General features: G+C 45.2%; 1 protein-coding gene across 2 annotated transcripts in view; it reads right to left on the bottom strand.

Moving 5' to 3' along the window:
- The window catches only part of Slc25a26 (solute carrier family 25 member 26), a 98,677-nt gene that overhangs the window by 2,328 nt on the left and 69,650 nt on the right, over window positions 1–26,699 (bottom strand). The window contains exons 6-9 of one of the 2 annotated variants that reach the window (XM_021189835.1): window positions 25,967–26,011; window positions 9,424–9,493; window positions 3,648–3,712; window positions 2,853–2,926 (exon numbers count right to left, since the gene is read on the bottom strand). In XM_021189835.1, coding sequence (XP_021045494.1) covers window positions 2,853–2,926; window positions 3,648–3,712; window positions 9,424–9,493; window positions 25,967–26,011 — 254 coding nt within the window. The remainder of the gene's footprint in view (window positions 1–2,852; window positions 2,927–3,647; window positions 3,713–9,423; window positions 9,494–25,966; window positions 26,012–26,699) is intronic. The other variant, XM_029534969.1, reaches the window with a different exon arrangement.

Raw genomic sequence — 26,699 nt, 5'->3', positions numbered from 1 at the left:
CGGGTAACGTGCGAGCATGAGGACCTGAGTTCGAATGTCTAGAAACCGTATGAAGCTGCGCATGGCAGCTCTGCAGTAACCCCAGTGCTTCTGTGGTGACATGAAGTCCCAGAGGCTCTCGGGTCAGCTAGCCTGGCACAGGAAGTGGCAAACAAGACACCTACCATATAGAAGGTGCTAGAAGGCAGGCCTGGAGACACTGAGCTGGACTTGGAGGTCAGTCTCCCTCAGCTTTGCCACTAACCAGCTCAGCAGAGGCCAGAGACAGATGGGAGCAGTTACAGCGTCACGAGGTGACCAACAGACTGCAGCCTCCTGAAAGTGGAGTTTCTGTAGGGGGAAGGGGTTCCACCTATGCTTGCAGGCAGAATTGTGAGTAGGGCAGGTTGTGTTCCAGGGACAAGTGGCAGGATAAGCAGGAGCTCCCAGCAGCAAGGAAAAAAATTCAGGGGATCAGCAAGGGGCGATTCAGGCCAAGTGGACCTCCCCGCTGCCCTGCAGCTTCTGGGTAACCCCAGTCTGCCCTCCAGTGTGGCTCCCCACCATCTCCTCAGAGAGCATCAGGCTCCTTGGTGGGAGGGGCTGCTGGGAGGTGTGTAGACTTAGTAGGCTTAGTGTGTGTGCAAGGCAGGGGGCACAGACAGTGGTGTCTCTATCTGGCACTGCCACAGAGGAAGTGTGCTGAGCCACCTGCCCAGAAAGGGGCGAGTAGTTTTCATGTGTTTCTTGGTCCAATCACTTGCTCACTAGAGAGGCTGGAGTTGCTGTATGCTCGGGGGCAGTCACTGCTGCCGGGAACATGCTGTTCAGTGCTGCCCTGGACAAGGTGACCAGAGTCCAAGACTGGAGACTCAGAAGATGAGCCAAAATATCCAAGCTACCTTTCAGCACCAAGGCTGGGTCAGAACAAACACACACTCTTGGCCTGTTTTGCTGTCTCTCCTCTGGCACAGCATAGTTGTAGTCAAGTGTGTGCCATGACCTGAACAGGGAAGGCCGCTCTTGCATCATCTACCCAGCAGCGTGCGGTGGCCACGGCAGGGCACTGCCCCATCCAGTGTGTCCTTTCTTGTCACCACTTTCTCAACACTGGCAAATGGGCTCTAGCCTCACCACAGTACAGTCAGAGGCCCAGCTAAGTCACCACACAATCTGGCAGCTGGCCCTCAGGATGTCAAAAGCCACTGTCACCAGCTGCTGCCTCATGAGCACAGTCACTGCTTTCCTAAGGGGCTTCCCAAATAATGTATAGGTGGCACACAACCCATGTCCCCTCCTCATTCCATCTCTGTTCAGTGTCAAATTCGTACCCAAATTAACGACTAACATGTTCTTATTCCTCACGAAGCGTCAGCCATGAACAGCAGACTCACTGTGCTTTTCCTATGTCTGACACATCTAGAGTCAGTAGGTCCTGTTTGTTAGATCCACTCTGCACCTCAGACCATTAGAGCCGATATTCAGTGAAAGCTCCCAGCCACCACTTTGAAACATCCAGCTGGAAAACTCAAAAAGACATGGAGTTTGCTCTCTGGCAAAAGCATCACCATGTTTCCCGGACCATCAGCTGAAATTTAAAATGCCAAAGTTACACAAAAATGGCAATCAGTGATGTACTCTGGCATGGGGATGAGAGGGGCGGCTGTGCCAGGTAAAGAGGCAAAGGCCAGGAGGGCACAGTGCTGCTGCTCCCAACGCCAGCCATCCCAGCTCCAGGCTTGCCCTCCTGCCCTCCAGAGGGAGGCACGTCCACACAGCATGTCAAGACGGTTCCACAGGGAAAACCCTTCCGCTTTTCTAACAACTCAGCATAGACACATCTCCAGCACCTGTATGGTGAACCAGTGTGCAGGGACAGCTCTTTAGGACATAACGCAAGCCATTTTGAGGCATGTGGGGTTGGAGAGATGGTTTGTTAGGGTGCTTGCAGGACAAGCCTGACCCAAGCTCAGATCCTCAGCACCACAGAAAGCCAGGCGCGGTGGTCCTCACTTGCAACCCAGCGATGGGGAAGGGAACAGGTGGGTCCTCAGGTCTGTAGCCAAAATGGTGAGCTCCAGGTTCAGTAAGAGACTGTTTCAAGTGTGACTGAGGAAGACACCCAACCGAAACCTCTGTCCTCTACAGCTACACTGGTGGGAAAACACACCCATCTGCATACCACATGCAAAGAAATGTGAGGTACTTAGCAACAGAACGGTAATGGCCCCCTGAGGCTGAGCACTGTGGAGCAGACAGTGCAGGGATGAGCTGGGTGACGCTTTAGAGAAAACAGACTGTATATAAGATGACGGTGCATCTGAAACCCAGCCCCCACGATCTCTCCATTTCTGCATCTCCAGATACACTAACATTTACTGCTCTTCCAACTGCCCGTGATCTTCTGGATAGTCACCTGCTGCACTTGCAGCCAGGAGCCCGATTCCGCAGGTCTGTAGGTGACACCATCTACATTTGTGTGAACACATGATGTTTTAAGTGGCAAAATTACCCACCAACAAAACAACGCCTATGGTGCAGAGCGCGGGCCCATCATAAGGCACGGCTGCCAGTGGTTCCTACCCAAGTTCCAAACGCTTTCTTCGAACTCTCTGGCAGTCTGCGCTGCGTAGGTGGCGCTTATTTGTACCAATGCTGTAGCCAAAATACGGACGCACACTTGCACATCATCCAGTGTCAAGGACAAGACCGAGAACCGTGTGGCTAGAATGCTATGTCACCGACTGTACCATCTTACATATGCAACCTAAGAAAAGGAAAAGGCCTACTAGTGTCCATCCACAGCGGGCAGAGACTTGAGGAAGAGCCAATGGAGAAGAGGCAAGGCAGCCGAGAGCTCACATAGTCCTTACCCGGCTAGTCCCTGTGAGCGCCACACCCCATGCATGGCAGAGAGCACATTCCCCACAGCAGTGCTGGAACCCGCCTAGGGAAGATAAGGAAAGGAGAGAGGGCCGTTACCTCTGGTTCTCTGAGCAGACTCCCCTCACCTCCATCCAAGGCTTGCCCTGGGGTTGGCTTGGAAATCTTGCCTACATTTAGACAGACAAATACTTGGGGAGGTGGGGGCTGCTTCTCACAGCTCACCTGGAAACTAATGGCAACTACTCAACAGGAAGCCCGATGTGGGTGGCGCTTCTATATTTGCATGGGTCTATCTTTAAAAGGACCCCATCCTCAGGGTTGGTCCTCTGCACTCTGAGAGTATACTTGGTCCAGGGATGTCACTGGAATTCCTTAAAGCTCAGCCCAGAGCTTGTTTTGTTGTTAGGTTTTCTTTTTAACAAAGCGGACAACTGTCTTAAGCGGTCACTGCGACCCATGGCCCGGGTTCTGACTCTGCAGTTCAGCTGCCTCAGAACATGAAGCCTGTCAACCTCTCTCAAGGCTTAGATCTGACAACAGCAATAGCAAGCAGGGGCCCTCAGATGTGCCGCTCCCACAGCACAACTGGGACAGTGCTGGAGAAATCGAAGCGCGCTACACACAGATCCATCACAGTGACAGCTGCCGACACGCGGTGGCGATGACAGAGCCGCTCTTCCAAAGTCAGGGTTATTAATGGTCTGGCAGGTTCTTGGATGCCCCCACCCCTCACCCCCTCCACTAACAGACACGGCATAGAATCTGCATTATCTGATACCTACCTTTGCCAGCATGATTCTTGTCTTAGCCACGTCCAGAGGTGTAGTCACTGCAGCTGCAAAGCCACCTGTGTGTAAGACCCAGCAGTCAGTGACATGTCCAGACTAGACAGTAACCTGCGCTTCTACACATACCTGCGCCGAGTACACATAACTGTTAGAATAGTTTGCCATCGTGTCTACTTGACTGTGTTGAGAGCAGGATACACATGAACAAGTTCATCTCCCTATTTCACATCTTTTGCAGTACTGGAGAAAGAAGGTGAAGGGTACTCACTTGGGCTGAGGAGTGAGGCCTACGACTCACCTTGCTCTCCCACCGCCTGGTGCTCTCCCACCGCCTGGTATACTAATCCCAATGTGTACATGACACATGTCAAAGGCCAGATGCGGATTTTCAGGGAGAGAAGCACATGGCTCCCAGGGCATTGGGGATCACACCTTTCTGCAGATTACTTGTCTTAAAGCGCCAGAAAGCTTTGGTGCTTCTGTTCTGATGAGGCAGATGGGCAGGCTCCTTCCTATGTGTCACGGGGGACTTCTGTATAACTGGCCAAGCTCTTCATGATACAAGACAATGTTTTCTTTATTTCCGTATAACCTCTCTGCATTACCTCTTGCCCTGGCATGCGTTTGGCCTCCACACTCTCCCTAGGTTTTCCTCATCTAATTTCTGTGATATCAAACTGTCCATAGATTTTAACAGTGTTCGTATCTGTGAACACAGAAACCAAAACTCTTATTGCTAATGTAAACTACAGTTTATGGTCTTACATGGTTTTGTTTGCTTAAGACAAGGTCTTCAGACTGTGTACTTGGAGCTAGCCTGAAAATTGCTATGTAGATCAGGCTGGTCTCGAACCTGCAAAACTAGCTTTCACCCCTAGCCCCCCCCCCCTGGGATTAAAGGCATGTGACACCACCACACCAAGCTTGATGTCAATATTTTCTTCATTTGGTACAACAATGCAGTTGAAACCCTGAAAGGCCTGAAGGATGGAGAAATAAACCCCCCTAAAGGGCTTTCAGGAGGGGGAGCTGCCAATGAACAGCTGTTTATGGGGGTAAGGGGGGTTGCACAGAAGGCTCCAGAAATAGCTCCAGGCGCCCCCTGCTGTGGTGTGTGAGCAAAAAGGGCATTTGACCTCTGACAAATATCTTTCTAAATACGGGGCTGAAATGAAGTTGTTACAGTGACCCTGGCTGCGGTGACATCTGTTCTGACAGTTGTGGGAAGGCCCTCCCACTCCTTGTTTATGTTCTATTTTCAGTTTACCCACAACTGGCACACACCTTAGGTTTGTCAGTGTCCCCTTTGTCTAGAACCTCTTACTTTTTGCCCTTTTAGAGTTTGTAAGCCACGTGCCTTCACCCCCACCCACCACACACTACACAGACAGATCTTAAAACAGTCAAAAAGGCTCTGCTCAGTGCAGAGCTGAGGTCTGCTCACAGGTCCAGCACTTTGGCCCTGGTCCCTGATGCCTCAGATCCTCACATCTGTAAAGTGCAGGCAACCGTGGGGCAGATTCTCCTTATGAAAGAGTCCCTGCAGTGTCTAGAAGAGGAGTAACCCACAGCAGTGCTAATAGGTGGGGCTCCAGTCTCGGCGGGCACTGTGCCCATTAGCTCTTTGCTAACTTGATACAAGCTGGAGTCATCTGGAACATTACTTGAGGAGTGGCCTGTAAGCAAGTCTGATTTGTGTGTGAGGGCCCAGCCTACTGTGGGCAGTGCCACCCCTGGACAGATGGTCCTAGGTTGTATGAAAGGGCAGGCTGAGCGAGCATGGCGGGCAAGCCTGTATAGTGTCCCTCCAAGCCTCTGTTCTGCTTCCTTCCCTGCTTTGAGTACCCATCCTGACTTCAGAAAAAGCTACAAGCTGAACTAAACCCTTTCTTCCCATGTTGATTTTTGGTGTTTATCACAGCAACAGGAACAAGCTAAGACATGGGTAGAGAGAATGGGTGATTTTTCTTCCTATCTCTAATCTAGTGCACATAGTAGGCACTCAATATGCGTAGTGGGTGCCCCAGACAAGTCATGTAAGGTGACCCTGTAAAACACAGGGAAAGGCTGGCACGAGTGCCACCCTCGCTTACCTGCCAGGCTCTCCAGATTGATGCCAGCACCATCACTAGTATCTACTACTGCCACACAGCAGCTGCATGGAGCTGGGAACGAGGCTGCAAATATGCTAGCCCCTAAAATGATCTCGCCACACCCAAGGACTCTGATACAACAACACACTAAAATAAGTCTGAGCATTAAACTTTATTCTTTTATGTAAAAATATTCACAAGCTGCCCTAAATCAATTTATAAAGCTGACAGAGAATAAATTTGGTTAGCTCAAGCCGAACATGCCCTGGCCACAGACAGAGGTTAACCATCCTTCCCTGTGGATACCTGTATATGCTCCAGAGATGTGGGCTCCATGAAAATAGTGTGGAAGAAAGATGAACTCAAAATATACATGCTTTGATAGGCCCTGATTTTACTACCATGCTGGGATCTGTACTTTATGGAAGGCATTAATAAATCAATTTGAAGCCCCTCAAATGCTGGGCTACTTTAACTCACACACTGCACAGCTTTGTATCTTTAATATTTAGATTAGAAAAGTAGTATTTTTAGAGAACAAATGTAAGGACCACACTAGCACATCAGACAGGAGACAACCGTTAGACACAGCAGACAGACTGTTCTCAAGTGAACCAAGCTCCTGGGGCTCTACTGAATGTTAAGCTGGGTCATATCCACTGATCTGATTTTCACAGAAAAGCTACTGTCTGCCTTGGGGGACAAATGCCCTCTGACAGGCAAAGGAACTCCTTTCTTTCTGACAGCCTCAGAGCAGAAGTCAGGAATGTTCAGGAGGGCAGTGGGGGGAAGGCCCAAGCCCAGCCCGGCAGCCCGGCTTCTCTCTGCTCCTGGATCCTCTTAGCTGATGATTCAGGAACAAGACCTCCTTCCTGCACCCCTCGGACTCTGTCTGCAAGCACACAGTGTGACTGTGTGTCCCAGCCTGTGCCACACTGAATCCTACATCCCGTACTACAACACCAGGATGAGAGAGCCGCCTCTCCCTCATTCCTTCTCTCTTAAGAGAATGTAAGAAGTTTCTACTGTAAGAAACTAATCAAAAGATACCCTAATACCAAAACGGTAGTGAATGCATCAATAGTCAACATCACTGTTTTAAGAGTCAGGGCCTGGAGGGAGAAGCTGGCAAGGTCTTTCTTTTTCCTTACTTTAACCCTGACCAAAAGCCAGGGGAACGTCTAAGCATGACAAGCCATCAACACCTCCAATCTCAAGAGACAGTTTGGGTATTTGTGCCAAGTCGTTTATGAAACAAGCAGGAGCACAGGAGCAGGCTGAGGATGGCAGAGCACGGTCCTTGGCAATGGCCACACATGCCAGGGTAAACTTGGAAAAGGCAAATGTAGAAGAAATCTGACCTGACAGCGGGCGAGCTGGCTCCTGAGGACAAGGGAGTCCGTAAGGCAGTGTGGGTGTCTGGACAGAACTGTGGAGAGCAGGCCGTTCTCCATCTCCCTGGCCGTGCAAGACAGGGCAGCAATCTGCTCTTGCAGAACTCCAATTTACTCAATTTGAACTATTTTCAAATTATATTTATCCTGCAGCAATGTTTTCAAAATACTCATCTTGTTTCTCTAGACTAACATTTATACCAAATAACCCCCCACACACAATAAACAAAAACGTATATTCTTTTTAATGTATGAAGATCTGTTAACATTTCCCACGCAGGTCTTAAATGTCTTCATTTGGCAGAATCTCATCTGAAAACAGTGAGATAGCCGGGGAGAACATTACAGGCTCAAATAGGAAGCTAGACTGCACAGTGACTTCAGATCATGACATCTTTCGGTGTCATCCAAGAGAGAACAGCTTTCCATTTGAGGGGGAGGGGAACGTTGCTTTTCCTTGCTCGAAGAGTGATGAGTCCTCACAGCTGTTCTGTTTTACAGGTCACCAAGGGCCACCACACATTATATCACTGGGTCCCTTCAGGGAGGAGTGATTACTGCTACGCTACGGGTCAGAGGACTGGTGCTCAGAGCCCAACATCTTCTCCAGGAACTGGGGCCAAACCAGAGACTCAGCCACTGGTCAGACAGAAAGCCCAGCCTAGGTTCCAGACACTATCCAGCCCAGCCTCACGGCAGCCTTAGTGAACCACCACTTTCTGATGGTAGGTTCCCACCACAGAGGGTAGTGTGACAGAAACTGTCCCCTTTGACAAATGTGTCATGCAAAGAGTATTGGAAGCCATTTTCCAAACACATAGTATCAATGTATCTGCATGTAAATCTCTGAATTCATGGTGTGGGGTCTGTATCAGAACATGCTTATCCCTTACTTGAAGATGGACAAGTTTTAGAGCAGTGGTTTTCAACCTAGGGATCAAATGACCCTTCTCAGGGGTCACCTAAGACCATCAGAAAACCACAGACAACCACATTATATTTATAACAGTAGAAAACTTACAGTTATAAAGTAGCAACAAAAATAGTTTTATGGGGTGGGGGTGATGAGGAACTGTAATAAAGGGTCAGAACCACTGCTTACAAGTATTCAACTCCAAGAAGTGGCTTTCCTTGGCCAGGGCAACTAATTTCCCCTAACATTTACTTGGGGTTCTGCACCCAACAGCACCCCCAGCATCCCCTGGTCCCTTGACCAATTCAAGCAGACAGTCAACAAAAATAAACTTCTCTAAAGGGCTAGGTAGCAAACCTAACCTCTGGAAAATGAATTAAGACCACCTCCTCCTCAAACGGAGCCACAGACGATCCGGGCATGGAAGCCATTACCCTCCCCATCTGTGTGTGCTGATACCCTGGGGCTCCAGGGACAGTTCTTAGTTTTGGTGATTACTTCCACAACTTAAATAGATTTAGATTATTAACAAAGGAACCTATAAAATGTATGATTTCTACTGCCCTAATCACTACATGTAAATAAATAAATAAAATCCAACAACTGATATAGAATTTGGAAAAGGATCATTTTCCCCTAAAGTTGTTGATCTTCCAACCTACCTGCCCATCTAGTCACCAGCATTGCATCTAAACCCCTTACAATTCTCTGGCCAAGTTCCACTTTGCTTTACTGCAACTACAGTTACAAAACAGAGCTTTCTCTTAGGGGTCTGAACTTACCACTTACTACATCCTTTAAAGCACCCGTGCTCTCGGGACTTAATGATAGGCAGCATGACACTGCACACTGCACTCTGCTCTTGCTTTAATGTCTCCAAAATGCCCAGATGTTTGCAAGGCTGTATTTCCTGCCCCATGCAGTTCAGCCTGCAGGAAGCTGTGGAGTAGCCCCTGCTCTCCTGATAGTGATTAATATCGCGCACTGTCAAACATGTCACATGGGCTATGAATCTCGGATCACCCACGACACCGCTCCCAGCAGACAGCTGTGCAGCACACCCCCCACTCCCACAGAGCACTTTATAAATTATCCTTAAGATAATCCAAGGGCCCGAATGAGGCTTTAATAAAGATAAAAAGAAAAAGGGAAATTTGTCAAAGACAAATTGGTTGTCATTCAAGCAGACACCTCTAGCGTTTTTTTTTCCCTCTAAGACAATTCTTTTCGTAAATAGCAGTGAAGCTGTCTTCATCTAACGATTTGGAATTCCTGAGGAATGCTGTTTTGCACAGCTAGCGTTTTCACATTCGCCCCCCGCCCTCCCCCACACTCTCCGGTCTTTCCCAGTACAATATAATCCCTTGCACCTGCAAAAGCTCCACAGACTGCTGACTGCCAAGAATCCACCACATGACCCCGCCGCCACGCCCAGAGGGCCTGTGTGGAAGGAGAAAGAAAAATACAAGTTATTCCATCTTGGAGTTTATCAGAACCTGCTGTGGGTTTAGCTTGGGATGGGAACTTAAGTGAGAATCTATTTTGGAAGCATTCTTCAATGGTGACATAAGTGACTTTCCCAAGGATTTAACAGCATTCTAAAATTAGTCAAAGAAGTACGGGTGGCAGCTACATTATGGTTCTCAAAGGAAGCATTTTCAAGGACGATTTCATACGCACAAGGTAAAATAAAGATAGCAAATTTATGACAATGAAATATTTTCCATATTTCCCATATAACTCTAAGCATATAAATATAATTATTCCAGAACAATGTATGCCAACTTCCTTAGTTCTTTTAAAAGTCCTTACCCATAACCCGCCTTTGGAAGATACTTAGCTGTTGCCTGATTGTTACGTTAATTGAAGGGGTGGAACATGTTTTGAGACAGGGTCTAACAACAGTCCAGGCTACCCCCAAACTCAGGATCACTCAGATTCCTAGTGCTAGGATTAGGTGTGTGCCACTGTGCCCAGCATCAATTTAAATTATTGAAAGTATGTTTATGCTATTCGCATAATAAGCTGGGATCATGCAAACACCACAGGTGTGAGTTGGGGAACATGGCAGACAGTGTTTTGCTCGTTGAAAACTTACTACCTGGTATATGGTATGATCATACCACATGGAATATTACTATTGCACAATGCTTAGTCTAATCTCTAATGGTCTTCTGAAGTCTGTGGTCTCACAACAACCTTAGGTGCTGGGTCCTGCTACTTCTGTCTAGGCTTCTGAGGAACAGCCTTGCAAAAAACTCACTGCCTTGGCTTCACTGAGGAAGCAGGCACTAAACTTCATATATTTAAAGTACACAGTCTGATAAGTTTGGGTGGACATGCACACACAATCACTGCTACAAAGAGACCGTGGATTGATTTAGGAGTCAAAAGTTCTACAACCCTTAGGGAACTTCTCTCCTGAGCCACACCTCACTATCTTCTAAGCAACTGATATTCCTGCCACTTAGTGACTGGTTTGCATATTCCAGAATTTTATACAGATGCAATTCCATTCTCTTTTATCTGCCTCCTCTCATAACTATGCTGTGCTATATCCACATCACGACAGAGATCAGCCTTCATTCCCTTCTTGTTAGTGAGCAATAATCCAGACATAGGTGCATCATTTCTTTTTCTAGTTTGGGGCTGTTAATGATAATTCTACATAAACATTTACAGTCAAGCCTTTACATGGAAAATGCCTGCCTTCCTTCCTGATAAGGAAATAATAACTAAGAAGGAAGTTGATAGGTCAGAAGTAAGGGTACATTTAACTTTATAAAGCTGCCATGCTGTTTTCCAGAACGGCTGTACATTTTACATTCACAGCAGTCCTGGCTTGCCCACAACCCTCCCAAGCTCGGTTGTCAGCATTTTTAAGTGTTCACACTCTAGTTAAAGTGTGCAGTACTGTATCACTATGTTGTTTTAAGTTCTGTATATATGTGCGTGTGTCCCTTGGAGGGGATAGCATGGGCACATGGATATAGATGCCCACGGAGGTCAGAAGAAGACATCCGCGATGCCTGCAGCTGGAGATTATAGACAGTTGTGAGCCACTCCACATGGGTACCAGGAACCAAGCCTCATCCGCTGTAAGAGCAGTACACATTCTTAACCGAGTTGCTGCTCCAGCCCCTCTACTATGGCTTTATGATGATACATTCTCTTCACATACTTATCTCCCATCTATGAATGTTCAAATACTTGTGTATTTGTATCAGGTTATCTATTATCTAAATTAAAGATATTGCAAAGTTCTTAATATAGTCTGAGTACATTTGTAGATATCTGTGACTTATCTTTTCATTCTCTGAACAATGTTTTTTGAATAAGCATTACATTTTCATTAAATCCATATTTTAATATATTAATATTCATATTACAGAGGGGATTTGTTTCATTTTGCCTGTGGCAGGATCTCACTCTGTAGTTCAAGCTGACCTAGAACTCACCACATAGATCAAGTTGGTCTTGAACCTGTGGTAATTCTTCGGGCGCTGCCTGTTTAGCACTGAGATCACTGGTATGGACCATGGTGCCTGGGTTATGAATCCTGCTTTTGATGTCATTTGTAAGAAATTTGCCTATTTTAATGGCACAAAGATTTTTCCCTATATGTTTGTAAATTTTACATTTTTGAGAGTATTTACATCTTTACCTTTGAGTTAATAATCTGTTACGTTACAAAGTCTGGGTTAAGGTGCTTTCGTTTTAAGTATGGACAAACTAGTTCTAGTGCTTGAAATAAACAGCCCTCTCTCTCAGGGAGGTCTCTCTCCCAGTGTCTGTCCTCCGGAAGGGCCTGATCTATAGACACCAATTCTGTACTTTCTTGACTATCACAGGTTTGAATATAGTTTGAAATCAAGTAGTTTCATTTTCCAGATTAGTTCTTTGTCAACGTTGTTTTGACTCTTCTGGGTTCTTCACATTTCCATATGAATTTTAACATCAGATGGCCAATTTCCACAGGACATCCTTCTGACAGTTCATCCAGATTACAGGAAGCCATGGATTGTTTTTGGACAGAATGGATACATTAGCAATACTGCTTTTTTTTCCCCTTACCTTTTCATCATAAACATCTTAGCTGCTTTTCTACTTCTTTGAAGAGACACTGTGTCCAAAACAATTCATAAAAGAAATGTTTATGGTGGCTCGCAGTTGCAGGGAGTTAGAGTCCAAGATGACCACAGCGGGAAGCAAAGGAGCAGGGAGGCATGGCACTGGGACAATAATGGAGAGCTCACAAGCAGGAGGCAGAGAAAAGAGAACTAACAGGGAATGGCATGGCCTCTCAGGAACCTCACAGCCCAGCCCCAGTGGCGCACCTCCTCCAGCAAGGCCAATCCATCAGGGGCCATTCTCATTCAAACCACCACAGTCATGACCTCTCCCTTCACTGGGGCTTCCTCTAAACTTTTCTAAACTCTGCACTAGCATTTCATAGGCTTTGACCCTGGTTTTATCAGATTTATTTTTAAGTACTCCACATGTTGCAGAACTATGCAAAGGAAACTGCTTGCTTTGAATATTCAATGTCTATCTGTTTATTGCTAATAGAAACTGATTATCAATACAAATGATTTTGTATAATTTGTGTTCTACAACATTGCCCACTCAATGGTTCAGCTCTGCTCCTGTGTGGACACCATCAACTTTCTCTACAATTAAAGGCAGGCCTACTTCCTTTCTAATCAGAACATCATATTTCTTTGCCTTATCCTCAAATAATGACCACACCTGCTCCTTACCAAACAGAGCTCCTGCATATCTTATTTTAAGTGTTTAGAATAGTATGATGACCCAGAAGTAGAGTGGTCTCTGGGGAACTGAACAAACACAGTACAAGTAAAATAAAACAGCTGACTCGGCATCCATCTCCTGTCTGAGTATTTATTTCCCCACAGACAACTCCCTCTGGAAGGGTTGTTACAGGATCACTAAAGACAAAAACAAGTCAAGATGCACAGAGCTCAGTTTACCTTGACAAGTTCGGGTTTTTAACACTGAATAACAACACACATGGTGCTGTGTGATATCTCATTTCTTCCCAGCCCTATGAGGAAGAGTAATTCTCTGAATATTTACTAAATCTACTGGGCTAGAAGTGTGCCTATCAAATAGGCTTTTTTTTTTTTTTTTTTTTTAACCGTACTTAGGAAAACAAATAAGCTATAAGCTTTAAGAAATCTTGTTACAAATGAACTTCTAAAGTTCTAAGCTACATAGCACAGAATTTGATAGATTTTAGGAAATGCTTTAATGTTTGAAAATAAATGGGTGCCTCTGTGGAAAGCATTATTTTCTCCATTTGTCTATAAGCATTAGAGATACAATGGGACACAGGAAAGGACAACAACATTTATGTTTTGTAGCAATGGCTATGTATTTACCCACAAAGCATGTATGTTAAATATCTGCATGCGCTCACTCTCCCCCTCTCTTTGTGTGTATGTGTGTGTGTGTGTGTGTGTGTGTGTGTGTGTGTGTGTCTGCCTTGTTCATGCTAGGTACATGTTCTAGCACTGAGCTATACCTCCAGCCCTTAACAGCAGGCCAGCTTTAACAACATCACTCACTAAAATACTGACTGGAGAAGAAATGCAGACATGAACTGCATTTTCTTAGGAAGAGGTCATCCTCAATTATTAATCTTCTGACATTTTCTCAAGAAGAGATTATTCCGAACACTTAAGCTGCTGCTCATAAGCTTGATTTATAGCAACAGTAAAGAACAAACAAGGGATGAATGATATCACAGAAGTCAAAGGTACTATGTAATTCATAAATGCAACAAATGTGCAGAACTGTCCTCTAGGTGTTTGCTGCAAGCTCAAGGGAACAACAAAACTTCCAGGACAATCCATGACGGGTGTGCGTGTGTGTGATATACTACATATTATAAATATACTATATACATAGGACGGAGAGGGTTTTGAAAAAGAGAGATGGGTGAAGAAGCTTCACAGAGGTGTCTGCTGTGTTCTACAAAGAAAAAGGACCTGCTTACTAAGGGAAAGAAACAATCAAAATAAACTCCAATGTTTGAAGACTGTTTAAATATAGAATCCCTACAGACAAGCCTAACTTTTCACTTCACCTGGGCAGAATTAGCCTAAGAAGATATAAAGAAATCATTTTGTAATAAAGTGAATACTAATAAAATCTTAGGAAAAACAGTCCTTAAGTCCCTAGAGAAACTAAAACAAAGTCAGAAGCCCTTATCAGTGGAAAATTCAGTGTTAATAATGACTGACAGCAACAAGCACAACTGACTCCTCTAGCCACTAAACACTTCACACAGTAGGACCCTCACCATAGTCTCCTGAAGAATATGCAACAGTTAGTGTTTGGTCATCCTTTAGACAAAAAAAAAAAAAAAACCCTGAAGCTCCAAGATCTTAAATCACTAGCAAGCCTAGCAGTGATGTGAATGGGACCATGTGGTGTGTCCTATACAACACTGGGATTTGCACTGTCTTCAAAGCAGAGCGGTATATGCAACAGAGTAAATACAACAGGAACCACAGTTGCCACTGCAATGATACTGAAATATCCAAGAGAGATGGCTTATGCCTGTAGTCCCAACATTTAGAAGAAAGGTTACTAGGAGTTTGAGGCCAGCCTGGGCTACATAGTGAATTCCAGGACAGCCTGGAATGAGATAACCCTCTCTCTCAAGAAAAAAAAAAAAAAAAAGAAAAGAGAGAGAGAGAGAGAGAGAGAGAGAGAGAGAGAGAGAGAGAACAGACTGTTGCTGACTGGTTAAATAAATGAAGGCACTCATACCATAATCAAAGCAATTTGCCTCAATATATTTGAGATTTTTTTTTTAATGAGTAACTGAATATAAAATCTTGGAAAAGTAATTTTGAGACTGACCAATCTAAACAGATCAGAACCATTTACAAATGCTACTTCCTGGAGTTAGTAAGAACAGTAGGAACTATGCTTGATTAAAAAGTACTATATATAAATTAGAAAATATTTGAAGTTGGAACTTAGCTCATGTGTGCGGGGACAGTAGGATGGAATAAACCAAATCAAATCAAAACAAAAACAAACAAACAAACACTCACTGGGAAGCTAGGGAAGGTCACTCACAAAAAGACTAAATAATTGGCTATATTTAGGTAAGTTCAGACCATACTGGAAATAGAATAAAAATAAAGATAGCACCAGCAGTGGGCCACATGATTCCCACTGATGCTGTTGGATAGCTCCCTGAGTAACTAGCACATCCCAAGTGGGATATTAAAGAATTTTCCAGATCTGTACAAACCACCATGGGTGTGGTGCAGAGGGTGTGAGTACAGTTGAGCAAGCTACCCAAGGTCACGTAGCTGACACAGCTGGCTTGTTTTGCTTTGCACAAAGCCACAGATAATGTTTCCTCAGACATACCCCCAGATACACCTCTGGAGTGTCTCCTAGAAAACCTTGAGCCCTTAAAGTTCATGCCTCCTTTAAAGGCATCAAAATTGATATTCCTTTGCAATAAGGTCTGGATCCAGTTGTTTTAAGGATCTNAATACATACTGCCAGCAAGCCGGTAAATGGGAAGAGGTTACCTATGCAAAATCTTTCATCTTATCTCTGTTCCGATCCTGGCATGTGTTCTTCCTGCTCTCCAACTCAACTCCTGTTAGTTGGATCACTGGATGATACTACGATACTGGACCCAGCGTACAAACAACCTCCTTTCCACCGTAGGCCTACTTCTGCACCATTTAGAACCCAAGCTGCTACCTCGGCTTCCCCCCACCGAGAATCCCCAGGGCCTGTCACCCCCAGCTCTCTCTCCTCCTTCTGCACCAACTGCAGGCCCCTCCAAGCGTTCTACTTTGGCACCCACCTTCACACCACCTGTTACTTGCTCTAAGGCCATGACCCAAACCCCAAGCGCTTCACCCCTAGAAGAATCTGACCCAGAGACTGTCCTTCCCTTAAGGGAGGTTGCAGGGGTAGATGGTCTGGTCAGAGTGCCTGTCCCCTTCTCACTGAGTGAAATCTCTCAGATAGAGAAGAGATTGGGCTCCTATACTTCCAATCCCTCTGCCTTTATCAAAGAATTCCAGTATATCACTCAGTCGTACAGCTTGACTTTTCATGATATACACATGCTACTTACTAACGATTTGCTTCTCGAGGAACGCAAGCGAGTATGGGAACAAGCGAGAGCGCATGCAGACGAGATTCACCAAACAGAGCACATCCAATCGGAGCGGAGACAGTGCCTGACCTGGATCCTCAATGGAATTATAATTCCACAGGTGGTACTCTAGCCAGGGGCAGGTTTGTTACATGTCTTTTGGCAGGTCTGAGAAAAGCAGCTTTAAAGCCAGTAAATTTTGAAAAACTTCAAAAGATTATTGCAAAAAATGGCCAGGTGAGTATGGGGGCTGCCCATACTGGTCTTGTGAGATACACATGCTAGGGACACTGATTAATCACTTCTTCTATTGATTCTGCAAGACACTTTTCCTCTACATTCGAGACCCATGGGATCCCAGGTAGGAATATGAGTTGCTGGCAAGCTTTACCACAAAACTCAGCCCAGCTCCCAGTAAGTACCATCCACATCCAGGGACAATAAACATGTCTCAATCGCCCCTTGCCTTATTAATCTCGTCTCTACATTCCTTCAGTGACAAGTGCAAAAATTTCTAACCAAGCTGTTATTCAGCTCCTGTTACAGGATTACCAGCCACTGCCCACAAAGAAATCACTGTCCATAGAAGAACCTGATTCAGACGATTGCCATACAAACTCGGATGGTGAAGACCAGATATACCCAGAAAATTGACTATGCCCCTAAACAGCAGGAAGTAGCTTAAGAGACATGACGCCCCTATTCCCTCTTCACCATTGGTTTCCCCTCTTTTTCTCCCCTTCTTTTTATAAAAAGAAGGGAGGAATGTTAGCACCAGGATACTCTAAGTCCCGGCCTAACCATGTGACCCTTGACCTGCATTGCCAGGACAACGACCTTCAATCCCACAATCCACTTGGCTCAGTTCCTGCCCTCACTGGTGTGACGACATTTTCTGTATGAAATAGGAAGCCACCCCCTCCTCGCCCTCTTCTTCTCTGCTCCTCCTCCTCTTTCTTCTCCCCCCCCCTTCTCTCTCCTCTCCTCTACCCTTCTACCTACCTTGCCATTCCTCCCCCCCCATTCCCTCATAATAAACCTCTCTCACGTGGAACACCGTGGCCTGGTCTGCTGCTTGGTTTATCTGCTCAAAATATAAAACCGTCAGAATGTGCTTAATTTCCTTAGGTAAACCTTTCTTAATATGAGAGGGAAGGAAATATTTCTAATAGCATGTGCAAACAAATTTATTGTAAAATAATTTTAGACTTACAGGAGAGTTACAGAAGCAGCAGAATTCCCATATATTCCCCTGCTAGCTTCCATAGTTCAATGATCAAACCTGACTACAGAAATCAGTATGCACCTGTAAGTGCAGGCCTTTAATGCAATGTCACAAGAATTGCTACTGTCTATAAGTATGCAAGCTACAAACACTAGCCCGGCTCTTTTCACCCAGGGGTAACTCAGTGGCAATGCTATACTTATAATTGAGCTGTTTCCATTTCCTAAATGATTCTCACTTTTTTTTTTTTTCAGATAATGTTTCATTTTGTAACTTTGTCAAGAGCTCCCTATGTAGACCAGGTTGGTCTTGAACTAAAGGCATACACCACAACCTGGTTTTAGCCATTGTTGAAAGCCTATCAAAGGAAGAACAATGTGAGAAACTCTGGCTCGCCCCTCTCCAGCCCAGCAGGCAAACTCCAGTAGCAGAATTCACCGGTAATCTTGGTACAAACAGGCAGTGTCAGAAATGGTTGGAGTCCAAGTGTGGGCAGCTACCGTCCATTAGAGCACACCATGAAGACGTTGCGTTTTTCACTTCTAAAGACCTACCCACATGGAAACTATTGTCTGATAAAAGACAAACTGAAAAGAAGTGACTTAGCTCCAGCCGGACAACATTCACAACGTGGGACTTTTAAACTGTCTATTCAAAAGGACTCATTTGCCTTCCAGTCTTGTAAGATTATAAAATTTTACTATGTGGTTTTCATGGGTACATAATAGGTTATTTCCAAGTCATCTACTCAATTTCAAAATAATACAACCAAGACAACATGGAGATTTTCAAATCTGCAAAGCTCTTGGGATCGATCAGCTCTGGGGGTCTCACAGCTGTGAACCCACCAACAGCTTTTGCCATACAGCAGAGCCAGCACATGTCCACTTCCTGGACATGTTCCCTTACAGAAGTTGACCAAGCTACTGTGTAGCCTGGCACGAACATTCCCAAGGCCATTCTGAGAGCTGCCTGTGACTGTCCTATTCAGTCAAACAAGCCATCTTGTAAAGTGATCGTGCACCAATATGTGTAAGGCAAAGATTTCAAAATAAGCTTTGGAAACCAAAAAGAACAGAAAACACAGCAGCAAGACAGCAGCATCACTGGGTGGCTGTGGGCTAACAGACATCTTAGCCAGAGTTTGTATAATGAAGACTGGAGGCACCCTGCTGCTAACAGGAATCATTCAGAGCCCACAGGCTGACTGTGGTTGCAGTGGTGGCTGGATGATGCTGTGGGTGGGATGTGCAAGCAGTAGTCTCCTCCTAGTTGATCTGAACTTTGAGTAAAATACTGAATTTAGCCTGGCTGAGGCTTTCAGAGCTATGCCTTTCTAGATAGGAGAGAAGGGTAAAGATAATTTCTAAGAGCCTTAAACAGATAAAATTATTATTCTAGGGCAAAGGCAGAAGTTGCTACAGTACCATGCTTGCTTAGTAAGAGTTAGGGAACACTGTTTATGCAGACTTTTTTTTGGATTATGTAGATGTGTCTTTTGGGATATTCATTCTAACTGGGAAGTTCTCTGACCTTTCTGTATGTTATTTTATTTTGTATTAGTTTTGTTTGGGTATTTTGTTTTGGCAGAAGGGAGAAGAGGCCATATTCACTAAACAGCCATCTCGATGTCTGTTGAGTAATAATTAAGATAAAACAAATTATAATTGAGGTTCATGATGCTTCCTATGAATCAACAATGGCACAGCTGTTCTAATGCTCCTGCCTTTGTTTCTGGAAGAAAGAACTCTAAAATGACATCTCATGGGATAAGACACAAGCCTGAGTGTTACACAATGGGCACTGTACCAAATGCCACACTAACCCATGTACATACACAACCACTATATGACAATTAAAACTAAATATCTCAGAGAAGCAGGACCAGGAAATCCCAGAGCAGTCACTTGTGAACACCAGCTTTCAGAAGCTCTTTCAGCGCCCTGTGCAGTCGGACTGAAGCACCAACTACAAAAGGGACCATTACTTTCATCTCTGGGGTGCCACAAGTGTAGCAGATCCTCTTAAAAAGCAGGCAAGAACTTGAAGACTTTAGCTTATGTAAAGAAGGGGGAATGTGTGAATTGGCCATTCATCACAAAAAAACTCTTAGATTGGCTGAGAACGCTGCATAACAGGAACAGAATGTATCATGGATCATAAGACATAGCATTCTGTTGGGCTTTCCAAAAATGTGAGCTTGATAAGATGTGGGCTGTGTGATCAACTAGTGATGTCTGCTAAGATATAACATACACATAGCACATTCCATACCTAAACCTGTATATAATCACAACAAAGCTTGCTGGTTCCCCAGGGCAGACTTGGTTGGTAGCCATACTGTGGTCTCTCATTGGTTCCAGATCTTGGATGAACACGTTTGCTCAAATCTCCTCAGCAATGGTGTCAGACAACAGGTCTCGGCTTCAGTCCCTGCCTTGAGCTCTTGCCCTGACTTCTCATGATGATGAGAATAAACCCTTTCTTCTCCTATGTTTGTGCTCACCACAGAAACTGAGAAGCAAATGGAGACAGCATCTTAGACCCAAACAGCGGTCAGGAAATAAAGCCACCTCGTTAGTTCTTACTTTAAGACTTCTTCCTCCATGCAGGCACGTAGGTAAGAGCAAAGGTCATACACTTGACTCTTACCAGCCCCAATTCAGCCTGCCTGTACTGCAGTCTGTTGTGAGCCACAGCCTGTGTGTGGAGATGCTGCTCTCTCCCAGGCTCACATCTTTGAATGGCGGGTTACTACTCAACATCTAAGAGATGCTTCCGTGGATGTGGTCATGGTGGGTACTTACAGATCACTAAATCACAACAGCAAAAGGTTACTGCTCTTTTAACTTGAAAACACAGTTTTAATACAGCACTGCTTCTGCTGAAAAAATCTATGACATACGAGAGAAACATCCGAGTAACTACTGTGCATGACTCCGTGAAAGGGGAGTGAGGGTGTGCCAACCTGGTCTCTATTCCATCCTAAGAAGCAGAGAACGACGTTGCAGGCTTAGCCCAGTAAGCTGACTTTGCTTGGCTCATATTTCCCTTTTGTAGGTACTGCTATGCGATTCTTATACCAAATGCAAGACTATTCACTCAGGCCTAGGGGTGATCAGTGATTCTCCTCCCACACTAGGAATTCTTTCCTGGTTTTGGTTTTTGTTTTTTAAAGCTTGACTTTCCTACAGGAGATTTCAATATATGTTTTAATAATATATACTCTTCATCTAAACTCAACAAGAAGAAAACCTGTATGTTTAGACATAGAAAACATTTTTATGGTTCTGAAGGAACCTATAAATAAAACAGCCAGTACAACAGTTATACAAGTCTGCGTGTAACTCTAGCAGGAAAGAGTACTAGCCTGCAACAATCAGCAAGCACCTACCAACAGCCAGTACAAAAGGCAGAAAGAATGTGAAGAATATGAACATAAATACAGACAGCCAATGACAATGTTCATTCATCTTCACAGCAGTGTGCTATGGGGAATGTGACACAGTCACCCACAAAGGGTACCTTTGCACAAGCACACTGGTCCCTAAGAACTGCCTTCAGGGATTCAGGAGAGAGACTCTAACTTTCACTAACTCTGGAGCAGATGAGAGGGAAAATAATAGTAAAGACCCCACACTTCATGAACAGAAGGATTAAGAACACAGGGCTGGAGCCAGACACCTGGGTTCAGTCTTGATAAAGGAGTACTCTTTAGCACTCCTGGAACTGGGAGCAAGCCTTACTAACTGGTTGGCAAGCTTTGTCTGCCTGCCTGTCTGCCTGTCTGTCTCTGTCTGTCTGCCTCCCCCTCTCTCTTCCCACAGCTACAAAAAGAAGACAAATAACACTTATCTCCAGAGGAGAAACAAAGGTTAGCGCCAGATCACCCACGCAGAGTGCTCACACCAGGGCCCAGCACACTGTACCTGTAAGAAATGCTGGCTATGGTTTTGAGTATTTCTATTGCACAGTAAAAAAGTGCTATGAGCAAATATAAATCCATCTGACTTGAAGACAGAGGACTCCTGCATGCCCGGCTTTCCCATCTAAGCCTAAGGAGAGGCTGAGCTCTTGAATCCTGCCGGATGCGAAGCAGATAGATATAAATATAGGCCCTCACCCAGGGCCTGCCAGGGTTTCTGTTCATCCCACAGCTGATGGTTTTGGTAAGTGTGGTTAGGGAGAGCATGTGCTTTACTAAAGAAACTCTTGAAAGGCTAGAAAAGACATGCAGGTGCTGTGATTCCCAGGGAGAATCCTGGGATTCCTTGAAGAGGGTGGATGGGAAGCATCTCACTAGCGTGGTATTCAATCTAAGACCTAAGTGCTGATGACTAACTGGACTTGAGGAGGCCGAGGAAAGTGTAGAGTACATGTAGCCTAGGAGAGAGTTTATAAGAAGGATAAGTGTATGGCATGCATGTGTGGACGTCTGTGGAGGCTGGAGGGAAGCCAGAAAATGATGTCGGACTGCCTGGAGCTGGTGTTGCAGGTGCTGGGCCCTCTGGAGGAGCAGTGAGTACTGCTAACTGCTGAGCTGTCTCTCCAGCCCTGAGGTGTTTGCTCTCTATCACTCTGTTCCCTGGAAAATGCTCACTCAGTATGATGAACATGTCTTTCAAAACACCATGTCACACACCCTAAAGACAGACCATCTTCACTTGTCACATTGGAAAAGTAAAAGTAAATGTCTCTCACACACAGGCAACAACACATCAAATGAACAAATAAACGACATGCTGTCGAGCGCACAGCACACCAAGTGCACGGGGCCATGGGGGAGCAGTGCAGGTGGCTGTATGGAGAGTAATGGTCTAGGTGAGGGAGTAGGCTGGGGAGGAGAAGGAGGAAGAGAAGAAACTCTTCCTCCTTTGAAGGTTTTAGAGAGGTTTTAGGAGAGGACATAAGACGTGACTCACCTCAGTAAAAAGAGCACCTGACCATCTGGGGAAGAAGGAAGTTAGGAAATTCAGAGCAAAACCAAGCTGGACACAGTAGCACACATCTGTAATTCCCACACTCACGCAAAGGGTTAAAGCAGCATTCCAAGTTCAAGGCCAGCCTGGTCTACACACCAAAAAAATATAAGTCTCTAAATACCCTGAGGGAAACCTGGGGGGTGCATCTGAGGCCCAGCGGGGTAAACCGGAGTCTGGAGTCTGAGCAAGGCTTTGCTGATGGGACACACGGGTAAGTAAGGGGAAGTCTGGAATCATCCCTGGGGTTCTATTAATGGCTGGGCATCTTGTTCTGAACTGGTCACCATGTGACACCTTACATGAGGGTGCCAATGAGACTGCTGAGCATCCTACGCTGGCACACAGAGGAAGCAAATGCCATGAGCTACACATGTACAAGAGGGACTGCTGCCCCTCAAAGTCCTGGAGAAGAGTAATGCTACGAGGTCAGTCAGGGTAAGAAGTGTCATAATTGTGACTAACACAGAAGTGGGGGACAGCTGAAGGAAGTCAGCTTAAAAGGAAGGTGACCTCTGTGATTCGGACAAAGAACTTTTAGGACAGTGGTGTCCACACACCACCTCCAGACTCCCACTGCTCTCTACATACTATGTACTGCTAGGGTCCTGGCTGAGAAAGTTTCCTAAGTCATGTCCCCACATGAGCAAAACAGAGAAATCACCTCATATGACACAATCTCCCTACAGGACAAAAGCCACTTCCATGGGTAAAACCATAAACACACACACACACACCCCTTTATGGACTTTTATACAATTAAGGAAACACCTGTATGAGTTCTTACACAATTAAGCACATACCCTCTTTCCAGCTTAGCCACACCACTCCTAGGCAGCTTTCTGAGAGAGAGAAGAAGAAAGTGTATATCCATACAAATACTACACGTGGATATTTACAGAAACTCAAGGAATAACCAGGAAAACCTGGGAATAGCTCAAATGTCTATCAGTACTGAATGAAGCCACACATTCTGAAATGCCACAGGGGCAAAAAGCAATACAAAGACCACAAAAAGCAAAGCAAGAGCGCTGTAGAAGAGAAGGAAGCAGAGGGACGCTACGGGGCACACTCTCCTGCTTCCAGGCAATGCAAAACAGTGGCTGCTGGGGATTTGGGGCACAAAGGGCACTGGCAACACAGTAACATGAACGAGCTGGGCTATGTGAGCAGTAGTGGCTCTGAACACCCTCAGAACTGATGCATCTTGTCTACTGTGTGAACAGTATTCCTTGAGGAACTAACACTATGTACCACTCCACACATGCGTTTATCAGGACTGGAGAGATGACTCAGCAGTTAGGAGCACTGTTCTTCCACAGGACCAGAGCTCAGTTCCCAGCACTCACAGGGCTGCTCACGACCATCTGTAGCTACAGTTCCATGGGAGCCAATGTTCTCTTCTGGTTTCTGCAGGCAGCAGGCACACATGTTTGGACACAAGTATGCAGGCAACACATGCAACTAAAACTAAAATTTTAAAAGAACTTTAAACACAGTACTGGTATCTGCGATTTCTATAAAAATTCCTAGCAATTTCTTAGCTACAAATGTCCTTAAATTTCTGGACAGAAATGAGCCAACCCCATACTTCTTCCATCTTTGGACCTGCAAGCATTCCTGTGGACGCGGAGTGCCGGGGCGGCAGCGTGAGCAGCATCTGTGAATGCTGGTTATTGTCAAGCCCTGCAGTCTGTGAATGCTGCTCACTGAAGAGCTTACACAGGGCTCTTGTGTGCTGTTGGCTTCACTGCTCTTTTGTCACACACTGAAAAGGGACCTGGTATGCTGAGGGAATGTGACCTTCTCATTGGATGGCTGTTACATCACGCCTTGAAAAATGAACTAAGGAATCTGTTTTTACCCTGCACCACGAAGGAAACATTGAGACATGACAACAAAGGACCCTGAAACTCCATTAAATGAGTGGCAGTACCTTTTAAAATCATCACATGTTATAAATCTTTAGTGTTCTAGTTTACTTGAAACTTTAAAAAACCTTTACATTGATTTGTGTGTTGTGGGTGGGAGGGGCGCACACGTGCCTGTGTGTGTGCATGAATTGATGATAAGAAGGTAATTTTTAGGAGTTGGTCCTTCCACCAATCGGATCCTGGGGACAGAACTTGAGCCATCAGGCTTGAAGACAACTGCCATCTTGCCAGTTCCAGCTTCCAGTGTACTTTTAAAAGGAGCAATGTTTTGAATTCATTTATATTCTTTGGTATACAACTTTAATAGGATTTATTTTGGAGTCCAAACTAACTTCTATGACACATTTAAAGGACTGTTTTCTATAGAGACACTATGCATAGCAAACCCATAAAATTATGGTGGCATCAGCTCGGTTTTTGTCTGCTCCTTTTCTTGCAGTAGTGGAATTGAATTTGGGGTTTTAAGCATGCCAGTCAAGCACTGGACTGCAGAGCTGTTCCAGCCCCATTTCCTACCTTGATATTTTGCCATTTTCCTGCTTCACTATTTATAAGCCCTTCTTACTTGAACAAGAACTTTCCATCTTTCATGATCATTATCCTAACATGACATATAGTCTACGTTACAGACATACAGAAGCAGTACAGCTCTCTATATGTATGTGCACAGTGCAACACTGAAGTTATGTATGATGATGACAACCTGAACCATGTAGTACTCTTTTTATTAAGTCCTTTACAATGCTGGCAAAGACCCACATCATTCTTAGCACTATCATTGCCTCAAATGATGAAGAACAGATTCAATGCCTATGCATGTTTAAGTCATTTAATTAATTAGTTGCTATGCATGTATGCATGTGTGCATGCCTGCATGTAGAGATTAGAGGGTAACCTTTGGTAGCTGGTCCTCACCTCCTGCCTTGCTAAGGAATGTTCCTCAGCATACTCCACATCATCCAGCCCACAGACCCCAAGCCCTTTGTTGCCATCTCAGCTCACCATAGGCATCTTGGGATACACTACCATGCTGGCTTTCTATGTAGGTTTTAAGGATTGAACTAGAGTGTCAGACCTGTGTGACAAGCCCTTCCACCTGTTGAACACCTTCCCAACCCTCACCGCATAAAGTGTTCCCTTCTAACAGATGAGTGATCTTCCCCAACCCCAGGATGCAGTCACTCAAGGCTCCTAGTTCCACCAGGACTCCGCAGCAGAGGTGAAGGAGAGCCAGAGCCTCCCAGCCTGATGCTGCTCCTTCTGCCTGCCCTGGGGCTGGTGGGGGCAGGACCCTGCTGTCTTTCCACTCTTCCTCACTGCTCTTCCTGTGAGCTCACTCACCCACACATGCTCACACAGCAGTTGATTAAGTGGAGAAAAGCGGCAGTCCAGGGGAGAGCGAGGCAAGATGTGCATCTCAGTTTCACCGGCTGTACAGCAGCACACCCCCACCCCTCAGTAATGTCTGAAACCGCCTGAGGTCAGGTGGAACAACACTCTCAGCTGCTGGTCATTTGGAGTATGTAAACTTCTACTCACTATGATCTTTTTCCATCGCATACCCACACTGTTGGGCACTAGAGAAAAGCTTCACATGATGATTTAAAAACTTACTTTCAAGGATTCCCACAAGGGAAACTGGACCAAGGAGAAAGGAATCTGGAGAGAGAAAAATCATGCGGATTAGATAAAAGTAAATCAGTGGTTGTCCTGGCATTATTGCAAGAACATACAATTATTAACAGTGTTCCATTTTGACAAAAACCACATGATCATCTTATTAGATGCTGACAAAGCATTTGCTCAACAATAAAAGAACCTCTGGGGGAATCACCATACCTGACCTCAAGCTGTACTACAGAGCAATTGTGATAAAAACTGCACGGTACTGGTACAGTGAAAGACAGGACAGAACTGAAGACCCAGAAATGAACCCACACACCTATGGTTACCTGATCTTTGACAAAGGAATTAAAACCAACCAGTGGAAAAAAAGACAGCATTTTCTGTGAGGAGCGGGTGTAGCCGTGGCCCCAAGATGGTGCCTGTGACTGCCGCCAAGTCTTACGACTGGCACCTGACTTCCTCATATCCCTCAAGATAGTCACATACGTTGAGCTGCATTGCGCAGATGCACTATGAGGTAAGATTGGATGATGTGACGAATGTAGTCCTGAGCCAATGAACTGGGCCTACATGGACTGGGGTGATGGGGAGTGGACTAGAGGGTATAAAAGGGGATGGCCGAGAGAGATCGGGCATCTTTTTTCCTGCACATTGTTAAGTTCCTGAATAAACTGCTTTGAGAAGGACATTGGTTTTGTCGCTTTTCTGCTGGTCAGAAACG

This window comes from Mus pahari, chromosome 2, assembly GCF_900095145.1.
Source record: "Mus pahari chromosome 2, PAHARI_EIJ_v1.1, whole genome shotgun sequence".
Taxonomy (NCBI): Eukaryota; Metazoa; Chordata; class Mammalia; order Rodentia; family Muridae; genus Mus; species Mus pahari.
This window is presented reverse-complemented; position numbering and strand designations above follow the sequence as displayed.